A 19,252-nucleotide genomic window follows, 5' to 3' on the forward strand; every position below is an offset into this window, starting at 1 on the left:
AATCTGTGAGGTGGACTCCTTCCCTGCACAGCACGATGCAAAACCTGACTGCTAAAAAGGCAATTTAGACATTTTTGTTGGGTCTGAAACAGACAGTGCTTTTTGGTCCAACCTGATGACACGTAAGAGATAACCAGCACATTTTACAACTCGTTCTGTCTTGATTTTAGGCGATACTATAATTATCTTTTCCTGTACTCTTTCCAGCAGCTCATGCAAGAAAGTACTAGATATTCCTATGATATTCCGTTTTTGATTCGTGAACAACTCCATAAGTGCTGGCTCAGTAGTCTTGTTTCTATTAAGCATTTATTGCGGTACTGTTCAGCTGTCTCTGGCACTTACCTGTGGTACATAAATGGAGCTGGAATTAATTCAATCCAGGTAAAAGACTAGACCTACAATGGCAAGTAAGGCACAAATTTCACTGTTTAATTCTTAGATGCCCTGTGTTTTCAAGTAAATCTATAGACCTCATGAAGGGGATGGAGTTACATGTTAAAAACAGAAGGGCAGATGCTACAATGAATTTAAACTCAGTGACGCTTTTCTTACTATTCTTAGTTGACTTTTGCAGGTGCATTTAATGGTTGTTCTCTGACCACAGGCCTGGTATACACTGGTGTATGTTTAAACTGATATTAATTCCTTTTGTCTTAACCAGAATTACTGTACTGTAAGGGCTCTCGCTGAACTTCCTCTAGCTTAGTTGGAGGAGCTGCTCACTCACAGAACTTTTCCAGTCAATTTATCTGACTTCTGTATTGTCAGTTTTTCCTAAATATCTTGCTTTCCCAAATATCTGCTGGTCTGGACTTGCTGAGACTGAGAGACTCACTGTGGGTCCCCAGTAGTGGGATGAGGAGTCTGAGCATTGTGGGTGAACAGATACGCTACCAAAGAGAAAAAACAGTTAATGCTGTCTGTTACAATCAAAGAGAAACGATTTCACAGATCAGATCCTCACTGATGTTCTAGTTCTTTGACAGGTAAAGGCATTAATCTTAAAATGCAGTTCCGTTTTAATTTTGCAGGCAAGACGACACTTTCCCTTCTCAGAAGTTGAGCATCAAGGCAACTGGGTACCTGTCCAGCTGCACAGCCTGGCATAGGTGAGTTGTTGATAGCAGGCTACAACTTTGTAATAGTTTAGGCTGCTCAGATCAGTATCTTTAACTTCAGAGTAAGAATCTGTGCTAGCCACACTTTTCAAAAATCCAGTGGATTTACAATTTCTTTGGATAATCCTTAAAGAAGCCCTAAGCTTATGCCCAGAACAAATGCAGGACTTCAGACAGGAGCATGATGGTTTTCTGTGAACAAAATTATCATAATCCTCAGCAAATTATGGGTCAGACACAGTCATTTAGAAGTCTTCATTGCTTGAGCAGCCCTTTACCTGGTGAGCATTACCCCATCAAAGCTCACCTTTGCAGCTGGAACTCCACAGAGTGTTTGCGTCCTGAATTTGATTTGATTTTTATTTGTGCATCTCTGCTTGTAGAAACAGCAAATGTAGAAACAGCAGAGCACTGGGCAACCAGGCTGATGGTTTCTCCAAGTCTTTGACTCCCACGTTATTGTACAGCACCGTTTAGACATGTTTACATTAAGGCAATAAGCTCCGGTTGCTGTGGCAGCTGATGGGTTATCTGTACCTACCTCTGCCTTCAGCCCCGAGACCAAAGGGGCTCCAGACGCCTGGCACAGCACAGCGGTGCAGGGAGAAGGACACGAAAAGTCCTCAACCTGCAGATACTCATTCAACTACCTTTGGCAGGGGCACAGGGGATTTTTAACTTTACAGGTTTTTACATATATCTTAAGTGCATTGGTTTAAAGGCAGTTATTAACAGCACTACAGATCTGATGAGCACCAGATATTCCAAAGTTATTGCCACAATTAAATCTGTTGTCACTACTATACCCAAGAGAACAGCAGATAGGTAAAGTCACTTGAAGGCCTTTGGAAATGGACTTTTTTGAAAACGAGTATGAGATTGGGAGAAAAAAAAATCCAGTCACCTGGATTTTAAGGAGATTGATTCTTGTAAAATCAAAGACACTTCAATTTCCCACTAGCGGGTTGCAATCATCTTGTTGGCTTCGAAGCTTTTTCTTGAAGATGGATATCGATGTGGATGGCTGGTAAAATATACTCCAGATCTCGCCAGCAGTCGTAACCTCACTGGAATCTTCTGTTTCAGTTGCAGATGGTGTCTGATGGGATCTAGGAAACAAGCATTAATTCACTGCAAGTGTTAAGGTGCTTGGGAAGCTGCTGGTACCAGTGTGTCTGTGTTACTGCTACACTGGTAATGCCAGCAGCTTCCATGGCAGCCGTGACACCTTTTCTTTCCATCACCTCCTGCAGTTATGGAGGTTTTTGGAGCATTTTGTTGGTTGTTTCTTGACCAAATGCAAAGTCAGGCGTTCTGTTGCTAGAACACTTGCTACCCTAATGAAAGCAGTGACGTTGAGCTAAGAAGCCTGTACATATTCTGTTACTAATTGTTGTTAATATAAATTTATTTCCTTGTCTATTTAAGCCTGTTTGTGATATGCAAATATAATATTCAGCATCCCCCATCATGTCATTCAATGAGTGTCCATCTAGAGGACACAAAAATCACTTGCTGTAAGTGTACAGAAATATAGTAACAAAACTATGTTGTTTCCAATAGCCAAAAAACCCTATAACATGTAAGAGTCACACTATAATACAGATTTTCATTTTTGTGATTCTTTTTTGAACCATTTTCAGTATTTCAGTAAAAGAATCTAGCCTACATCTAACTTTTTTCCCCAATCCCCCAATCTGGGATGAAGTTTCAATTTTTTTTCCCCACAAAGCAGTATCTTAATCTGACCCCTTCCCACCAATGCCAAATGTCTAATTACATCTGCCTCGTTACGTAATGTCACTCAGTATAAGAAACCTTTTTATTCCTTATACACAAATCTTGTCAAAACAAGACCAAAAGAGATATTCTAGCAGTAAATGTTACTGTAACAGACTGGGAAGTTAAAAAATGTGCTTATTACATATTTGTATCTTTTATGAGGATTTGCATATGGCCAGTCTGACAGTATCAGAAGGCAGAAGTGTACCAGGTTTGGTGCAGAGCTGAGATGTCAGTTCTCCAGGGACAGTTTTGCTCCATACTCACCTCATGGTAATGTGGAGAAATATCTTTGCTGTTATGGCTGTAACACTTAGGATGAGCAGTGCTGTGAGACTATATATTGTCCACTCTGTAAGAGAGAAGAGGACGGAGAGGGGAGGAGAAAGTAAGAATATTGCACAGAAGAAACACATAACATTCTGATGCTTTATTCAAAACTAATTTGAAGATGCCTTAAACCTTAAAACAGTATCTTCTGCAAAGACTGGTAGGAACATGTAACTCTCAGTCAGAACCGTTTTTTTCCCATGCAGGAATGTTCCCTATAAAATTGAGAGCTGGGAAAGTCCAAAGCATATGCCAGTAAAATTATCTAACTAGTATCCAGGAAAGGAATCAAAAGTCACTCAGAGGAAAATTTAAAAGCAGATTAAACAACATACTAGAATATATGCTACCAGTAGTAACTCTGTATTTCCAAGGAGATGGACTAGTTTTGTATCAGTAATTACATAAGTAATCACTAATGGGGTTTATTTTCCCTTTCTAGAGTCTGCTGAGACAGGTGATCAGTGTTTGTGGTCTGTTATTTTATCACCTTACACTGAAGGCTCTTGGTCATTGTAGGTTACAATTCAATTTCGTTCTGGTTTGGCTCTTTTAAGTCAAAGAGGCAAGACTTAAAGAACAGCTTGGTAGATTGTGACATTTGAACAATTTAAGAGATAGGGGCTCAAAAGGAGCAGATTTCTAAATAATTAAATCATCTTTTAATTTGGACTTGAATAATCTTGCTGTGGGAGGCTACAGAATGTTGAGGTGGGAAAAGGATGGCACTCGAATGTAACTCTAACGTATTTAGCTAAACTAAATCTAACTGAACTGCCTTGCAAGGACCTTGAATTATTATAAACAACTGAAGAAAGGCCATCACTCTCAAGTCCTGAAGCTCAAAGGAGGAACAAAAGGAAGCCTAAGTTCCCTCCTACCCGGTGCCCCCTCCTCAAGACACTGACAGTTCATGACGATTTTAGTAGTATTTTCACAACCACACAAAACCCAAGGGTGCAGCTTCACCTCCGGCCGGTGTACCCAAGCCAGTTTAACACCAGGCAGCTGAAGCGCAGCTGCAGTACGTCAGGGCCCAGCACCAGCGCACCTGCCCCAGCCCTGGGCAGTGCTGCAGCCTGACTGCTGAGGGCAGACGGGGCTCACGTGCCCGCGTGGTCTTACACTTCAGGTCGGGGATGCAGACAGCTGCAGGACTACACAGCCATGAGGGTCCTTAGTGTGAGCAAGGCCCAGCTTCAGCAACACGTAACAGCAGGTGCCCAGGGTAGTTTATAGACAGGAAAGACCAACGGTGGTATTCACCACGAATCCATTTCCAGCCTCCACTTATCTACAACTCAACAATTTCCTGAATGAAGTGATGTCTTGAAGGCGAGTTCTAGACACAAGACAGTTCTCAGCTGCATCTCCCCCATTAACTTGCTTCATCCTCCTATAGCCCTCTCTGTATGACTGCTGTAGCTTTTGTGTACTGGGGTAACTGGGAGACATCCAGCATGCAGGCCATCCCAGACTCTACCAAAGCTTGCTCTTTTTTCAGCACCCTTTGCCACCTCTAAGGTACGCACCGGTCCTCGAAGCTGGTGCTAGTAAGAAGGCTGCTCCGACTCACATCTTACTCTTACGTGCTTTCATTCTCAAGGATTCACCACCTCCATGCTATTTCCAACTGATTTATGCTCAGGAGTGAGTTTTGAAAAGTAATGAGAGCAGCAGTTAGTGGCAATTAGACTAAATGAAAATTAATTTATTAGTAAGAGGCACAGTGGATCAGATAATGTGGAGGAGAAGGCAAAGGAAAGAGTGGCTCTACTTGTGCCTGGGCAAAATGTTTTTCTGTTTCCACATTTTCTTGTAACATTACCAGGCATGGAGCTACTAGGGTGACTTGGGCTGGTTGTGATGACATAGAGTATCTTTGATGACCGGGCTGCATTGATGCTGAGATTTGCTTGTTCATTTATCTTCTCTGAAAGGCTCTGATTCACTGGAATCTTGTTTTGATGCACGTTGTCCTTCACAGCTGAAAACACAAGAGTACAATTACAATAACGATTTCTTAACAGCTGTGACGACTTTTCTTTGCGCTTGTGAACAGGCATGTGCTGCGCTCCGGTTTACTTACAGAACTCAAATAATCAAAGTATGTCTGATGCAAGAACAAGGCTGTACTTGACCAAGCTGGGGTTCTCAGAATTTTTCTGGAAGCTAATTGTTCACCATAACAGCAGGTACAACTCAAGGAATAAAATGTTTTCTCCTGATGACTTTCAATCTGAGTGGAACAGACTGTTGGAAAGAGCCAAGATGAACCAAGATGCAGATGGGCTCCTGGGTTTTTTTGTTTTGTTTCAGCTTTGTCATTTTCCAATCTGTTTTGACAGGCAGGTATGTATAGGATTGAATTTTTGAAAATTTTAATTCTGCTATTTACAACAGTTGACTAGAATGTTCCAAATTTAGAGAAATTTTAATGAAGCTTTTACCCACTGAGCAGTGGCAACAAGATAGATGAAACACCTGTAAACACAAGAGTTAAAATATTTGCCCTTTTTCTGCCACTTCAGACAACTCTGTGAATTAAATGCTTTAATGGCTCACTGAAAGGTAGAAACAGTAACATTAGCCTCTTACCTCTGTATCTGATAGCAAATCCCTGGGCTTGATTGACTTCATCTGAGAAAAAGTACAAAATGACAAAATCCAAAGAGATGTTAAAGGTGTGGGGAGGCCGGTTCTTGCCGTTAAAACGGGCTAGAACATGATAGGTATAGCCGTCCAGCAATTCCACCATATCTGTGGCATCTTTGATTTCAAAAAGGGCAAAGCTGAAGTGGATTTGAGATGCTCCTGGAACTTGTATCGTCCAGTAACAGACTTTGCCTGTGCCGTATGTGTCAGGAAAATCTGGGGAATAGATCACAGCTGTGGCAGAAGTGTAATTCCCTCCACAGGCACCAATAAGGGCTGTGAAAAGAAGAGAACAAGAAAAATGGAAGTGAGGGGAAGAGATTATATGTTCATTATGCACAGCTTCAGCACTCTGTAGATTCTAATACCCAAACGTGACTGGAAGGTGCAGCCTTCCTACCCCGGCAGGAGGCACCAGCTCTCACACCAGTATTCCTTACCTCCCACAGCACCGGGGGCATGGCTACCATATTGCATTTGTTGGGGACACATTCTGTCTCATTACTCTGAGACCTACGTATCAATACTGAACACTGCAACTCTCCTTTCTCTTTGTATGCAAGCACGTACCCCTTCCCGCATCCTTGCAGGCACAGGACAAAAGCTACATCACTGATTTCGGGACTTGGATTCGATCCCTGCCAGGCAGGCAGGTGCATTAGTGACTGTAAGTCCCACTGCTGAATTCCTGAAATCCCTTCACAACACTGCCAAACTGAAAAACCAAATCCTCACAGCGCAGCTGAGGTGGAAGGCACCCCGGGACATTGCGCAGCCCAACACCTCTGCTCCAAGCAGGAGACGTTGTCTAGTTGTGTCTTCAGCCTCCACAACCTCTCCAGGCAACCTGTTCCAGTGTCACCCTCACCATAAAATAACTTCTTCCTTAGGTTTACATGGATTTTCCTGCATTTCCATTTGTGCCTGTTGCCTCTTGTCTGTTCACGAGGTGACAATGAGGAGAGTCTGGCTTCCTCCTCACACCCTCCCATCAGTTATTTATACAACATGAAAAGATCCCCCCTGAGCCTCCTTTTCTCAAGGCTGAACGACCCAGGATCTCTCAGCCTCCCCCTGTATGAGTGACGCTGTAATCCCTTGATCACCTCTGGGGCCACTGATACGAGCTTTTTAAGCGTCCTGTCTTTTGATCTTGTCCAGTTAATGTTTGACCTTACCTTTCGCTAAGTCACTTGAAAAAGATCCCGTTACAAAGTCAAAAGAAAACCTTTCAGGTTTCTTGCTACCTTTTATACTCAAAACAAGCACATGCCCAGGAAATCCTTATATTCCTTGACACCTACCCAGATTCCCAGTGCAAACTTATTTACCAATGAATCCAGAGAGAAACTCAAATGCCAGTCAACTGACTTGATGCATATATATATATGATCTATATGTACACATATGTAATTTAAAAAATGTATTGTATACAGGTATATATGCATGTATATGTCTTTATATATATCCCCTATATACACGGTATTATATATGTATTACACAATAACTTATTTAACGGCAAAACTGTTTGGATCAGAGTTACTGCTCCCTCATATCATAGGCTGAAGGACTGAAGAATCGAAGTAGAATTATTTTCTCTGAAAGCTTAATTAAAGCCCTGTAACAGAAGCCTGTGAGAATGGAAATAAAGGAAGCTAAGTGTTTTGAAGCGTCTCAGTTTTCACAGGCCTCTGAGAAAGGGCTTTAATAAATACAAATTAAAAGGGAGCTGGGGGAACAAGAACAAGAAGTAGCATATGTCTGCCAGAAAAATCACGTGAAAGCATTTCTCTCTTTCTCTGGAGCAAGGCCTGATCATGGCCTGAGCAAACCTCACACTTCAGTGCCATGCTATGAAAGACCTTACAGAGGAACTGAAAGGATATGAAAGAACAGAAAGAATGTGACAGACCACACAGAGGTACTAAGGTCCACAGAGGGGTTTGTGTTTGGCTCCAGGCGAACCAGAGCCGCTGATTGAACAGAATAGATAGAATTGTTTCAATAGATTGCCTTGATAGAACTGAAACTCGTCACAGATATCAAACCTCCTCTTTGCAAATGGCTCACAGGTATTGTTACATTTGGCCGTGCTGTTTGTAATTACCGAGTCACATGATGTTCTTCAAACCGGCAATATTAACTAAGAATGCCAATGACTAGTGCTCCGCAGATGCCTAACAAAAGTACAGCATCGCCCCATATGGAATGGGAATGCTTTCCCTCTCTCATTTCCTTCTAGCGCTGGCAGAGTTCCGTGTTGTGGGCCTGAGTGTTATAGCTTTAGCCCACGACAGCAGCACTCAAAACACGCCAGCTTAATGGAGGGTGTGTGTGTGCACGGGGATCGGGTGAAGGTTCTGGCCATATGACATAATCTGGAAAAAAGGAATGAGATGAGCAGGTGTTGCTCATCAGCAGAAGAGTTACTAGGATGGCAGTTACTAGAATGACTTCTCTTACCTGGCCATAGCTGTTTACCACAAAAGACAGTGGAGGTCCTCAGGGTAACATCGTGCTGAGCCCTTGGTCATTCCAGAAAAGGAAAGCTACGAGGGAGCCTTTACCCATCATGGATTTAGGAGACCAAGAGCAAGAGGGAACAGTGGATGCTGCAGTGTGACGCTATGTGTTATCTCAGCGTTGGAAAGCAACGTGCAACTCTGGTGCTTCTTTTCGTATCTTGGGGAGAATCTGGGAGTGAGCAGAGTGACTAATTCCTGTCTCGGCTGAAATGTCTTTCTGTCTCATGAGCTGGGAACCACAGTTTTAAGAGTAAGGAGAAGGGAAGTTTGGTTGCATGTTCAGAAAGTGGAGAACGATGCCACTTTGAGTTCCAGAAAGTTTAGAACTTGACTTAAAAGGTAGCTTCTACATCAGAGGCAGCTGAGATCTGAGAAGCAACAATATATCAGTGCCTACTGTGAACTCTCCCAGTACTCCCAGCTATACTGGGAGCCTGTACTGCAGCCAGAGAACTGGGTTCTCACAGCTTCAATCTCTGAAGTTACGCAGCTGGCACTGGTAGGTACACTGGACAGAAGAGCAGAAAGCAGGATTTCTATGGGTAAGAAGTTATGAAATAATTAATGGTCATAATAGCAACCTCATTCTACTACGCTGCTTTGTGATGCATTAACTGGGTTATAGCGAGCCTTGTCTGGTTTAATTAAAAAAACCAAGATGGTGTAGACTGAAATTTTATTTGAGGTGCCTCATCTAATCACATATCTACTCTCTGGTAAGGTCAGTTCTGAAGGCGTCTTTCTGTGACATGCTGTCTGTGATGGCCAAGTCAGTGGGGAAGTAAAAGACAATCCTCGGAGCATGAGTCAGTTGCCTGAGCAGGCATCATTTCTCGGAAGAGCTATTTCACGTCATTAGTGGATGTGAATTTTACGCAGAAATGGAAAGCAGCTTGACTTTATACAGAATTTAGGTGTTTTGCTGTTTCGCGTGCAACAGTTCTCATTGCATTTAAACCCTTTTCCCTAATTTGTTGAACATTTGAGGCCCCTCCTTTGGGAAAAACTGAGCCTGTTTCAATACTTACTGTCAAAAAGAATGACTCTGCCATCCCCACCGCAAGGCTGAGTATGGTCTCCAAAGCAAACACTGTTGCATTCCGTACTGGCTGCCTCCCCATATCTCCAGTAGTCAGGATTATTTCCACAGAAACAAGCATAACCTGATTCCATGCCTGCAAACTTTGACAACAAAGATGCATAAGGAAAGGAGGGATAATATTTAAACAAGTGACAGCAGGAGGTTTTATGAATAAGAAAGCTGGCAGCAGAATATGTGTGTTTTGGAGAAGTGTGATTAGTCAGAGGTCACAGGGCCCACCACAAACTATTTTTGTTTGAGCTGTCAGGATGCTACTTAAGACTAGCGAGAAAGATGGGATGGAGGGCCATCAGGGCACCTAGCACTCATAGCTGTGGCAAGCAAGCATACTGTCTCCTGGCATCCCGGCATTAGTCGTTTGTCCCGATTGCTCTGGATGCAGAGAGAAGGCTAGCTGCCCCGGAGCACGAGTGAGACCTTAGAACTCCTAAAGGAAAATAAAACAGGGGCAGGGGGCAGAAATACAGGAGTGTGCTATAGGCATATTGCCATCATCTGTCCTTGAAAACGTTTTGTAAATGTACGTCAAAGAAATCACCTTAAACTGTTGACTTCGGCAGGAACTGATGCACGTTTGGATAGTAAGTTTATTGGAGGTCTCGCTGGTGCCAGTCAAAGGTGGTGGCTCCCCGTGGTCCTTGTAACAGCCCAGATTCCCCGGCACTGGCAGGAGTAACAGACAAGAGTCACTCTAAAGGTGTGCCCGAGACACCCAGGACACAGACCACTTCACGCACCACCTGGTTCCTAAGCAGCTCTCTACGTGCTCTTGCCTTGATTTCGCAGCATGGGAGATGTTACTCTATGCTAGATCCTTGTCAATAATTTTCCAAACATGCCCAGGGATAAATGACAGGTTGTGAAATCGTAACTTCTTAGCAATATACCTGCAATACCCTGTAGTTGGTTTCTGTAAGCTGCAGTAACACAGACAAGATAAATACTTGGTTCATTTCTCCTAATAGAGACAATGAAAAAAAAAAAAAAAAAAAGGCATTAACTGGGTTCAGAGGTTTTGTGGCCTTTTTTTGACTATGATTGTACATATTCTAACCATGTTAATTAAACAATGTGATTTCCGTCTGACCTTCAAACCATTCTGGAAGTTTTCTAAACAAGATATTTGAGGAAAGGAACGGGAACTCTTTCAGGATGATGTGTGGAAAGTTTTATGGGAGGGACTATATACTTATATAGGGGAATTTCCTAATACTTAAAACTTAAAATTCCAATATGAATTCAAAGTATCATATTTTATGGTACGTACAAAAAGACTCAAAATGAGCAATATTTCTGTTGTAAAGGAACACCTATTTATACTGTATTAATATAATGTTTCAAGGCACCTTGGTCACTGTGGGAGGTCAGAAAAAGTTTTCCCCCTTCAGTGCATAATTTGTCCTCTGTTTTTGTTTTGGTTTGGTTTTGCACTTTTCATCAAAGCACTGGAATTTACCCATGACTACTAGAAAGAGGATGTGGGGTACAATACAGTGCTGTGGAATGGCATAAAATTATCCCTCGCCTACTTGTCATATCTGCTCACATACTTGGAATTAAATCTATTACCAGCTCTTGTGGTCAGATGATTTTTCTCCCCGTGCCAGGCTGACAATGATTATTTTTTTGCCCACCTAACCTCCACAGCTCTGGGTTCTGGAAGGCCCATTTCTGGGATTTCTTATACATGTCCATGTGCAGCAGCCATTGAAATAATGCCCTGATTTCAGAACTTGTTTGTCTAATTCTAACAAAGATGGTCTCATCCCTATTCTTCTGGAATATTAGATAAGGAGCTTGTAAACTGATGTCAGCTCACCATTAAATAGATCATCCTGACACCTGGAACAGTCAACAGGTCTGTCTGAGAACCAGCTCCCAGGCTACGTTGCCCGTGGCAGCCTCCTTACTTTGAAGAACGAGGTTAACCCATCTGTTAGCGACCAGCAAATATACTAGTGTGTACATGATTATACTCTTAAGGAGGATGATCACAGTATTATAAAGAAGAATTAATGAAGTTGGGAAGATAATTCAAGTATGTATATTTCTTTAATAACTAGATAATGTTGCTTGAAATTCTCTTCATAAAATACTTTGGTTTTCTAAGAATCATACAATTTCAATTATAAACGCTTGCACAGAGTTATGGCTTTGATGTGCCCTGCAGCAACCTGAATATAAGTACTGAGACGTCAAGTTGCAGCCTGATTTAGCATACCTCTGGAAATCCCCATCCGCAGCCGCACCTGGCGCAGCGCAGCTGAGCACAGAACTCGCAGGGAGCTCAGCTTTTTGCACAGCGCATGAAGGATTTCACTGCCCTGAAAAAGCTTCCTAGTTAACCAGCTTAGCTCATTTTCCTCGGAGAGCTGGGATTTCCTAAAAACATATATTTTATATTTTAATTTTTTTTTAAAAAAAGTAGCTCTATTGGTGAGACACTTCAGCCTTGTCTCCAGAGGATTATACTTCAATATGTTCCATGCTAAGAAACCAGACCGAGTAATGTGAAAATTTCTTACATTTTGTAACTAAATCAGGCATACCATTCGGGTAAATCCTAAAGCTAATTAGTCTCCTTGGTGTCCCAGCAGTATTTTAACTTTCTTGTATCTAGCAAACAAAATTAGTGTCATGCGATTGGGAATAAGCAGGGGAAGCATTGATATAGCCCAACAGCACACAGTAATTTCCATGCCAGTGCCCAGGATACCAAATCAACAAACTACACGAGCCCAGGGATATACGCTCAGCTAAAAGCACTTTAGTAGTCCCACATCAAATATATGATTAAATATTCTTCCGAACTGGGACAACACAGACAAAAAAATGACTCCCCTGTATGCGCATATGATTTTGACACACCGGTTCTTCCTACGGCTACTGACGGGCTGGCTCTGAGCCCGGGGCACCACCGAGTGGCTACTGCAGCGTAACCAGAGGACGTAGTATAAGCTTAACAGCAGAGAGGAGAGTTGGAGAAGCTCTAAGTGGCAAACGCTGTTCTGCTATCAGATCCACAGTGGTCACTAATTACTGCCTCTTCAACACCACTTTTAGTGTATTAGAGCAATACACTCCTCATTCACACCATATTAAACCGAATCAGGATGCATGCATAGGGAGCCACTGACCATGTCCCCAAGCCAAGACAGTATGTTCACGCGTGCAGAGCAGCTCTGCAAAAAGGCCCCGGAGGTCCCGACAGACAGAGCTGGATGTGAGGCAGGAGCTGGATGTGAGGCAGGAGCGTGCTGTGCAGCAAAGGCGCCCGCAGGTCTGCACTAAGCTGGGCACAGCAAGACAGCAAGGGGAGTGATGGTTCCAGCCCGTCCCTGTCAGGACCACATCAAGACTCCTACGTCCAGCTTTGGGGCCCCCAGAACAAGACACTGACTGACGGGGGCGAGTTCAGCAGAGCGCCAAGATGCCCAGAGGGCTGGAGCCCCCCGGCCCCTGGGGAGAAGCGGCCGAGGGCTGGGGCTCGCTCAGCCTGCAGCAGACGAGGCATCAGGGCTCCCCCGAGCAGCGCTGCAATAGCCGCATGGAGCCCAGCACCGCATGGAGCCAGCACCGCATGGAGCCCGGCACCGCATGGAGCCAGCGCCCTCACGGCCACGCGCCCTGGGCAAGAGGCGAGGGGCTCGGGCTGGAACACGCCATGCTCCGGCGGGATACAAGGAACATCTTTCCACCGCGCGGGCAGCCAGCGGGGAGCGGGGGCCCAGTGAGGAACACGCTGCGTCCCTGGGGCCGGAGAAACCTGGTCGGCAAACGGCGCAATGGGGGCTGACCCCGGAGGTGGCCCTGCCTCGTGCAGGGGGCTGGGCGGGATGGCGGCCTGAGGTCCCTTCCGACACAGGGTATCCTACAACCCTGTGTGCATGTATAAAACTATATATATACCTGTACATATATATATATGAAGCAATGAACAAACAAAAGTATTCCCTAGACAGGCAGTGACTGTTTAGTTACTCTGACCTTTAACAATTTCCAACATAATCTTTTGCCCTAATTTGCTCTTAATGTTCAGCCTACTACGGAAGCACTGAGGAAATGAGGCAGTAGATGTTCTGCAGTTACTGTTGGCGCTCATCAGTGATGTCTTACTGTTACAGTCTTCACCCATTTGTATCTATTTGTTCTCCTGTGCTTATAAGGTCACCTCTTTTGGGCAAGCATGCTATTTTTCTTTTTAAGCAGCATCCGACATGATGAGGTCCTGGCAAACACCAGAGCTTCTGCATATTACATGTTAAGGAACATGTATTAAAACACGGAATTCATCCTTTTAAGCTCAAAACCACATGCCAGCTATGCTCATTGAGGCTTCAAGAGCCTCCTAGCTTTTTGCAATGGTAGCATGCACCACCTCAAATTGCACAAGCTACTCTCTTTGTTCTTGCGTTAAAATGCAGACAGGTCAGTCTTAGCAAGTGATTGATACAGCTCTGTATGACTTACCTTGCTCTGCCATTTAACACTTCATCAATACTTCAGTCAAAATTTTTACATGACCTACATGCACACAGGAAATACGATAGCAGTAATGAAATCTGTTTATGTTAAAAGACTCACGCGGGCCAGAAACATGGAGATGCAATTACGTGGGACAGCAAGCCTTACTTTCTTTCACCTTCTGGGAACATAAGTTGTTATTTCCTTTGAATTTCAATCTAACCGCATTAACAAAGAGCCCAAAAAAGTCAGGAATAGCTGCAACATTGCAAACAAACCATCTAAAGCATTCAGTTATGAACTCTCTGTGCGAGATGCACGTGTTCTCTCAGGACTCAGTGCTGCCTTGCCTTCTATTTTGTTTGTGTCCACTCCAGTCTGCTTAGCAGACAAGCCACCAAGAGGAGAGGAAGAAAAGGAAGGACTAAGCTCCGACCAGCGTAGCTACCACTGTCTTCTGTGATTATGCCCACCCATGCTCATCAAACACTGCTGAACTCTGTATAGCATGTTTACACATGCAGAGTGCCAGAACACATTTCTGAATGAAACATTCAGTGTTACATATAAATATTAGTGATCAAGACACATGATATAATCATGTGAAATCATCATAATGAAAAATTCTTAACTGTAGGTTCTTAATTATTGTTACAGTGCATCGTTGCATGCAAATCTCTCCAGGCAATCAAGACAGTTCACGCTGTTGGCATTGTAGTGATATTATGTGGGTATAGTTTATAGGCAAATTATGCTCCAGATACTTGTCTTTTCTAGTAGTAAATATAATTATGGAAAAGAAGCTTATATAAAACGATTTTTTTACTTCTCGAAAAACTTCAAATAGGGTATTTTTACACAATTGCTTTTGTGTTCCATCACAAAACTTGGTTTTTTATTATGCACTTCACAAGTTGGTTTTGATAGTCCTATGATTTAGCATCATGCTTACTGCAAACAGAAAATCTGGTAAAGAATAAAAGGTTTTTTCACTTACACAGCTTCATAAACCATGAGGTTTGTATTAAGACTTGGATGGGCTTGCAATGTACAGTTTGTTCTAAATTGCTGCAATTCCTTTTTCTAGTATCCAGTTTCAGTGCAATGCTTGAAGCAGCTGCTACTGGTCAAAAGGACATTTCGTAAATGTAAGTCTGGATTATCTGTGCAAGTAAGTGTCCAAGCTTAAATCTTCTGCTCCCCACCACAGAGAAAATGAGTGAGGCTGGTTTTAAAAGGATCCTTTGTGTAGAACAAATGGAGTGGAGAGAATTTGCCTTCCAGCTTTTTTACTGGTGCCATATCCAGAGAATTTGTTAACATCTGTGGTCTTTAAAGAAAATGCAAAATCTTTCATTTTAGACCAAGATATATTTCTTAATTAGGAGGGTCATGTTTCCTAAATAGGACCTGGTATATTAGAAAAATAAGAGTAAGATGTCCTCTGAACAGTAAGTATCGGCATGCCGAATGATTTTGTGTTCTTTAAATTAGACTCCTTAATCTGTATTTAAGTCTACGTAAAAGTCACCCTACTTAAGGCCACACTTAATGTGTTTGTTTGCCTAGCTTGAAGATGTGAATCACTTGCTCACATTCATAAAAAAGGAAAACTGTGGACAAAGTAAAAAACCACTTTAGATCTATTTTTCTTTGTTTGCTTTTCTAAGCTTCAAGTAAGAAAGGTACTTCTTCCCATCGGAAGTATGCTGCATAAGGACAACTGCTCTGATGCTTAACAGTATGCACAATAAGTTACCCTTAAGAAACAGAGAGTACTTGCACAGAAGTTAGGAAAGCAATTAAAGGCATTAATGATTAGACTTCATAAAAGATGTAGTTAGGGTTGCTTGTTAACATGCAAAGCTGGAATATCTTTTTGATATTTAGGCATATTTTAAAGAATGTAATTCTTGGGAGCACTCAGGAACAAAAATTGTTGGGACATACTGGCACCCATCATGACAAAACCTCCATGTTTTGGATAAGGTAAATAATACAAAACATTAGAAGTATTAAATGCTGGAAGGAAGCTTCAGGTGAATAGCTTGTGAGTTATCGGTTAAGAAAAAAATCGAACAAAGTCCAGTTTGTGGTTTCACAGCAATGCCAAATATATGTACCTGCAAGGAACAGAATTCTTGCCCACATACCAAAGAAACAGCCACCTTTCCCCTATGTCCTCTCACACCGTATTTCTTCCAAGCATTTCTGTGTATGATGTGTTGTACATATTAAACTAATGGCATCTATTTTCCAAGCTAACTGAAATGACTGTCACATAGGTATCTTGTAAAAAAAAAATAAATCTCCCATTCATTTTTGTCCTCTAGATTTTAATAAATGAATGACATATTTCTACGGATTGAAAAAACTAGCAGTACTTCCTAAGTTTTGAGTGATTCTCTGTCTGGTATTATTCATAAATAATATAATTGAGTATTCTGAGATGAGATGAAAAGGATAGCAATGGAGGAATGATTCAGTAAGCTTGTCATTAACTCTAGAGACCCATTTAGAATACTGCTTAGTCTGCAAATGAAAATAAGCTGATTGGCCTTTTACTAGTTTCTGTTTGAAAATCACTACCCACTGTTGTATAACTGCCAACCTCTGTTCAACAGAGATGCAGGACTAAAAATACTGCATGGTGCTCTTACTTCGGCAGGATGGAATCTCACAGTATTTCCAATATATTCCATCCTCATGCTCTGCAATGTAGCACCATGGGCTGACATCTCCATCAGGGTTCCTGAAAGAGAAAAACAGAGAGTGAGCAAAAATCATCAAATGTTTTCAAAAACCACATAAAAGTAAATCTTACTAAGCTTCAGCGTCATCACTATTTCTGCTCTAACACCCATTGGATATTTAACCCGCTGGACTTACATACCAAGAAAAATGCAAAAGTAGTCAGGAGGTTCAGATAACTTGGGTTATTACAGTACACAGCAAGCATAAAATGTTAGTAATGTCTAAACCATAACTTTTTTCTTTGAGACTAAAAGGTGCAGAGCTATTTCTGGACAGTACTGAGAGAGAGGAAGATTTTCAGCCCCACATCCTGCCTGCAGGTTCCTTCAGACTCCTAAACTTGATTTTTGCCTTGGAACAAAATAGTCCAGACTCCGACTTTCTGTACGTATGATGACAAAAACATTTACCTGATAAAGTCTGGGAAAGACCGAGGTTTTTTCTTCCCCTTCAGTAAAGATGAACAAATCCGTTCCAGTGATCTGATATATTGATGGACGGGATAATTCTTTATGTGTCTGTGATTATTCTTTGCTGTTATGTAGCATCATTACAAATGCATACTTAATTAGTCGTTAGGTTATTTAAAGTTTTTTCTATGTACACTTTGAAAAACTATTCACATTGAAAAGATCAATTTAAGAGAATAAATTGGTTTTTTGGACAGTCAGGTTGAAATACAACCTTTTCTTGTAACTAGGGCCAAACGCAATCTTCTCATCACATACGTGGGCATGAATTCTATTAATGAGACTCCCTATACTGAAGTGTCACTTCACCTGCACATTGTCATTTGGGCATATTAACAACTCTTCGTGGGAGATCCAATTTTAGAACTGCTGGGGATGTTTTTTGGTCAAATAACAGAACACTGAATACAACTGTTGAGTTGAGTTCAATTTAGCTGATTAAAATGCTGCTAGTTAGGCTTTCAAACAGACTAGTAAATGTAGTGGACAAGGAAAGCCTGAGAGCAGTGTGCTAGGAATTTAGGTGTAACAGCAGAGCTTCCACTGGCTAAAGAAAGTAGAAGACTAAAATCACGTACTCGCAATAACACAATTTTCCTTGTTGTCAGAGTTACAGGAAAGTTTGTGTTTACACCTGCACAACAGAAATCAGATGTCTGTAACTGGATCATGGTAATGGCACTCCACATATAAACACCTTAAAATACAAGGAAACTGCAGAGGAATGTCATGAATGTCTTTAGGAATCTTTGCCTTGAACCTCAAAAGTGCATACAGTTAGAAAACAATTGAGTGTCTTTCAAAGTTTCCAAAAACTTCAGCCTGTCCAATTTTGTTATGGCTGAAACGAGGTTTAGTGGAACATTATGAAGCATTTCCATCTTAACAGGGTGTCTTGCAGTACACAAAATATTCCAAGTAAGGACCACCCATGGAGAGATAACATGCTTCTGATTAATGCTTTAAGTGTAAAATTAGATTATTCAAATGATGTCCCTGAAATTGAGCCTCAAAGCAATGCATTATGCCTTAAAAAAGCCTGGTGAGATATGTGTTGTCTCAGAGAAGGGAAGATCAACTTGTCCCTTGTCACCAAGCAAGTGAATGGCAGAGAAAGAGCTAAAACAGCAGGATCTTCACTCACAAGGCATCGGCAAGATTTGCGTGCTAAAGATACCCTCTGACACTCTCAAAACAGAGACTTTTGGAAAGAGACTTAAAACAGTGACTTTTTTTTTCAAGAGAATGTGAAGTTAAAAAGCATCCGTTAGTTAGCCCCATCATTCCATGCACCTGTGAGAATATTCCTGGGCCAAACGATACAGCACAAGGAAGGGAACAGCTACCCTTCCAGTCAAACTCCATCTCAAAGAGGATGATCTAGCACCTAGCAGACTGAGGTTAAAAGACTGTATTTGGTAACTGAGTTATTTCTCAGGCTTACATACCAGATTGTAAGCTTTTGCTCCTTGTAACACCAAATTCTCATTTGCTAAGCAAAGTGAGACTCTAGCAAGGATTACTTGAATACATGGACAAACATTCAGATTTTTTATGCACACTTTTGCATAGCTTGCACATGTCTTGCTTTCTACTAACCTAAGCATTAGCCAGACTTGACTGACAAAAGACCCTGTAGATACACTCTATCTAGGATACTGCCCTGCAGCAACAAGCAAAATTACATTCTTGATTCTGCTGCTTGCATCAGAGATAATTCTGTGGCCACTGGCCTTTTTATAGCTCTGTATTAGTATGCGTACTGAGAGATACAGCTCTTCATGTGTCACAAAAATTGTTATGCATTTAGTGTTGTTGGGCTGAGGGAGGCTGTGAAATTGGTGTGAAATGTTTTCGATGGGAAGACAGTCCTTCCAGTGCTCACATGCTGATCTGATACTAGACAGCTTGGTGGGCTTCTTTGGTTTCCAGGTCATTTTCTAAAGAGAATGCCCAACTTCTATGGAGTTTCTCTTGTAGGTGCCCTTTTCTTTGCCCCTGTAAGACGCTGAACTGATTCAAAAGACAGTCAATTCAGAACTTGGCAAT

General features: G+C 42.0%; 1 protein-coding gene across 2 annotated transcripts in view; it reads right to left on the reverse strand.

Annotated features, from left to right (window-relative positions):
* Nucleotides 1–411: 411 nt before the first annotated feature.
* The window catches only part of KREMEN1 (kringle containing transmembrane protein 1), a 30,994-nt gene continuing 12,153 nt past the window's right edge, over nt 412–19,252 (reverse strand). For both annotated transcript variants that reach the window (XM_056323832.1, XM_056323822.1), the window contains exons 3-9: nt 16,640–16,731; nt 10,054–10,178; nt 9,442–9,595; nt 5,832–6,164; nt 5,062–5,220; nt 3,171–3,255; nt 412–2,230 (exon numbers count right to left, since the gene is read on the reverse strand). In XM_056323832.1, the coding sequence (XP_056179807.1) occupies nt 2,068–2,230; nt 3,171–3,255; nt 5,062–5,220; nt 5,832–6,164; nt 9,442–9,595; nt 10,054–10,178; nt 16,640–16,731 (1,111 nt within the window). In that variant the 3' untranslated portion in view covers nt 412–2,067. The remainder of the gene's footprint in view (nt 2,231–3,170; nt 3,256–5,061; nt 5,221–5,831; nt 6,165–9,441; nt 9,596–10,053; nt 10,179–16,639; nt 16,732–19,252) is intronic.

This window comes from Falco biarmicus, chromosome 1 (genome assembly GCF_023638135.1).
Source record: "Falco biarmicus isolate bFalBia1 chromosome 1, bFalBia1.pri, whole genome shotgun sequence".
NCBI lineage: Eukaryota > Metazoa > Chordata > Aves > Falconiformes > Falconidae > Falco > Falco biarmicus.